The following is a 719-nucleotide window of genomic DNA, read 5'->3' as shown; positions in this document are numbered from 1 at the left end:
CCAGTAAGCAGTGAATGTATGCATGTTAGTTCTAGGAAAGTGATATTTATATATTAAATAAGAAGCATGTTTTAATGAATATGTATAGTTATAATGAACAAAACCCTGCTGTAAAGTCTCACTCCAGGCACAGAATAAATCCACTGCGTCCTCCACAAGTAAAGAATGCCTGCTTTCTAATACTTGAAATTGTGTTAAAAAGTTTATTTCAGCCAATTTCGGTATCCTCTGACAAGTTCAGCATTTAGCAACTTTTAATTTGCTTCACATTTTTCTTGTAAAAATAAAGTGCTGCTGTCAGACCCGTGCGATCCCTGCTGCAGGAATCAGTTCCACAGCAGTCCAGAGAGAGTGACCTGAAAACCACGGGCGCTGGAGCAGTGGGGACTCTACTCAGGGGGAGAAAACTGAGCTCCAGCCTACAGCTCCAAAGCCGGAGCTGACCTGCACCGCTCCGGGGTGAACATGGCCCACGGCCGGCACAGCATCACATCATCCCTGTTCGGGGATGTTGTTTACGGTAACAGACTCATTCCAGGACCAACGCTCCGAACCTGGACCGGAGCAGTTCTCGGCCCGGTCACCGAGGGAGTCAGAGATAGGGAGGCATCAACCAGCGGCCCGGGTGTCCCCTCGGTCACCGCGGCGTTCAGTCCCACGGGCCGGGGTGACCGTGGCGCTGCCCCTCCCGCCGGGGCCGCGGGTGCTCCGCCGGGCTT

The 719-nt window shown here is 51.9% G+C and overlaps 1 protein-coding gene across 1 annotated transcript in view; it reads left to right on the top strand.

Moving 5' to 3' along the window:
- Positions 1-465: 465 nt before the first annotated feature.
- SLC66A3 (solute carrier family 66 member 3) overlaps positions 466-719 on the top strand; it is an 8,222-nt gene continuing 7,968 nt past the window's right edge. The window contains exon 1 of the mRNA XM_031056438.1: positions 466-667. Within this exon, the coding sequence (XP_030912298.1) occupies positions 466-667 (202 nt within the window). The remainder of the gene's footprint in view (positions 668-719) is intronic.

The sequence above is a fragment of the Geospiza fortis genome, unplaced genomic scaffold, assembly GCF_000277835.1.
Source record: "Geospiza fortis unplaced genomic scaffold, GeoFor_1.0 scaffold81, whole genome shotgun sequence".
Classification (NCBI taxonomy): domain Eukaryota; kingdom Metazoa; phylum Chordata; class Aves; order Passeriformes; family Thraupidae; genus Geospiza; species Geospiza fortis.
This window is presented reverse-complemented; position numbering and strand designations above follow the sequence as displayed.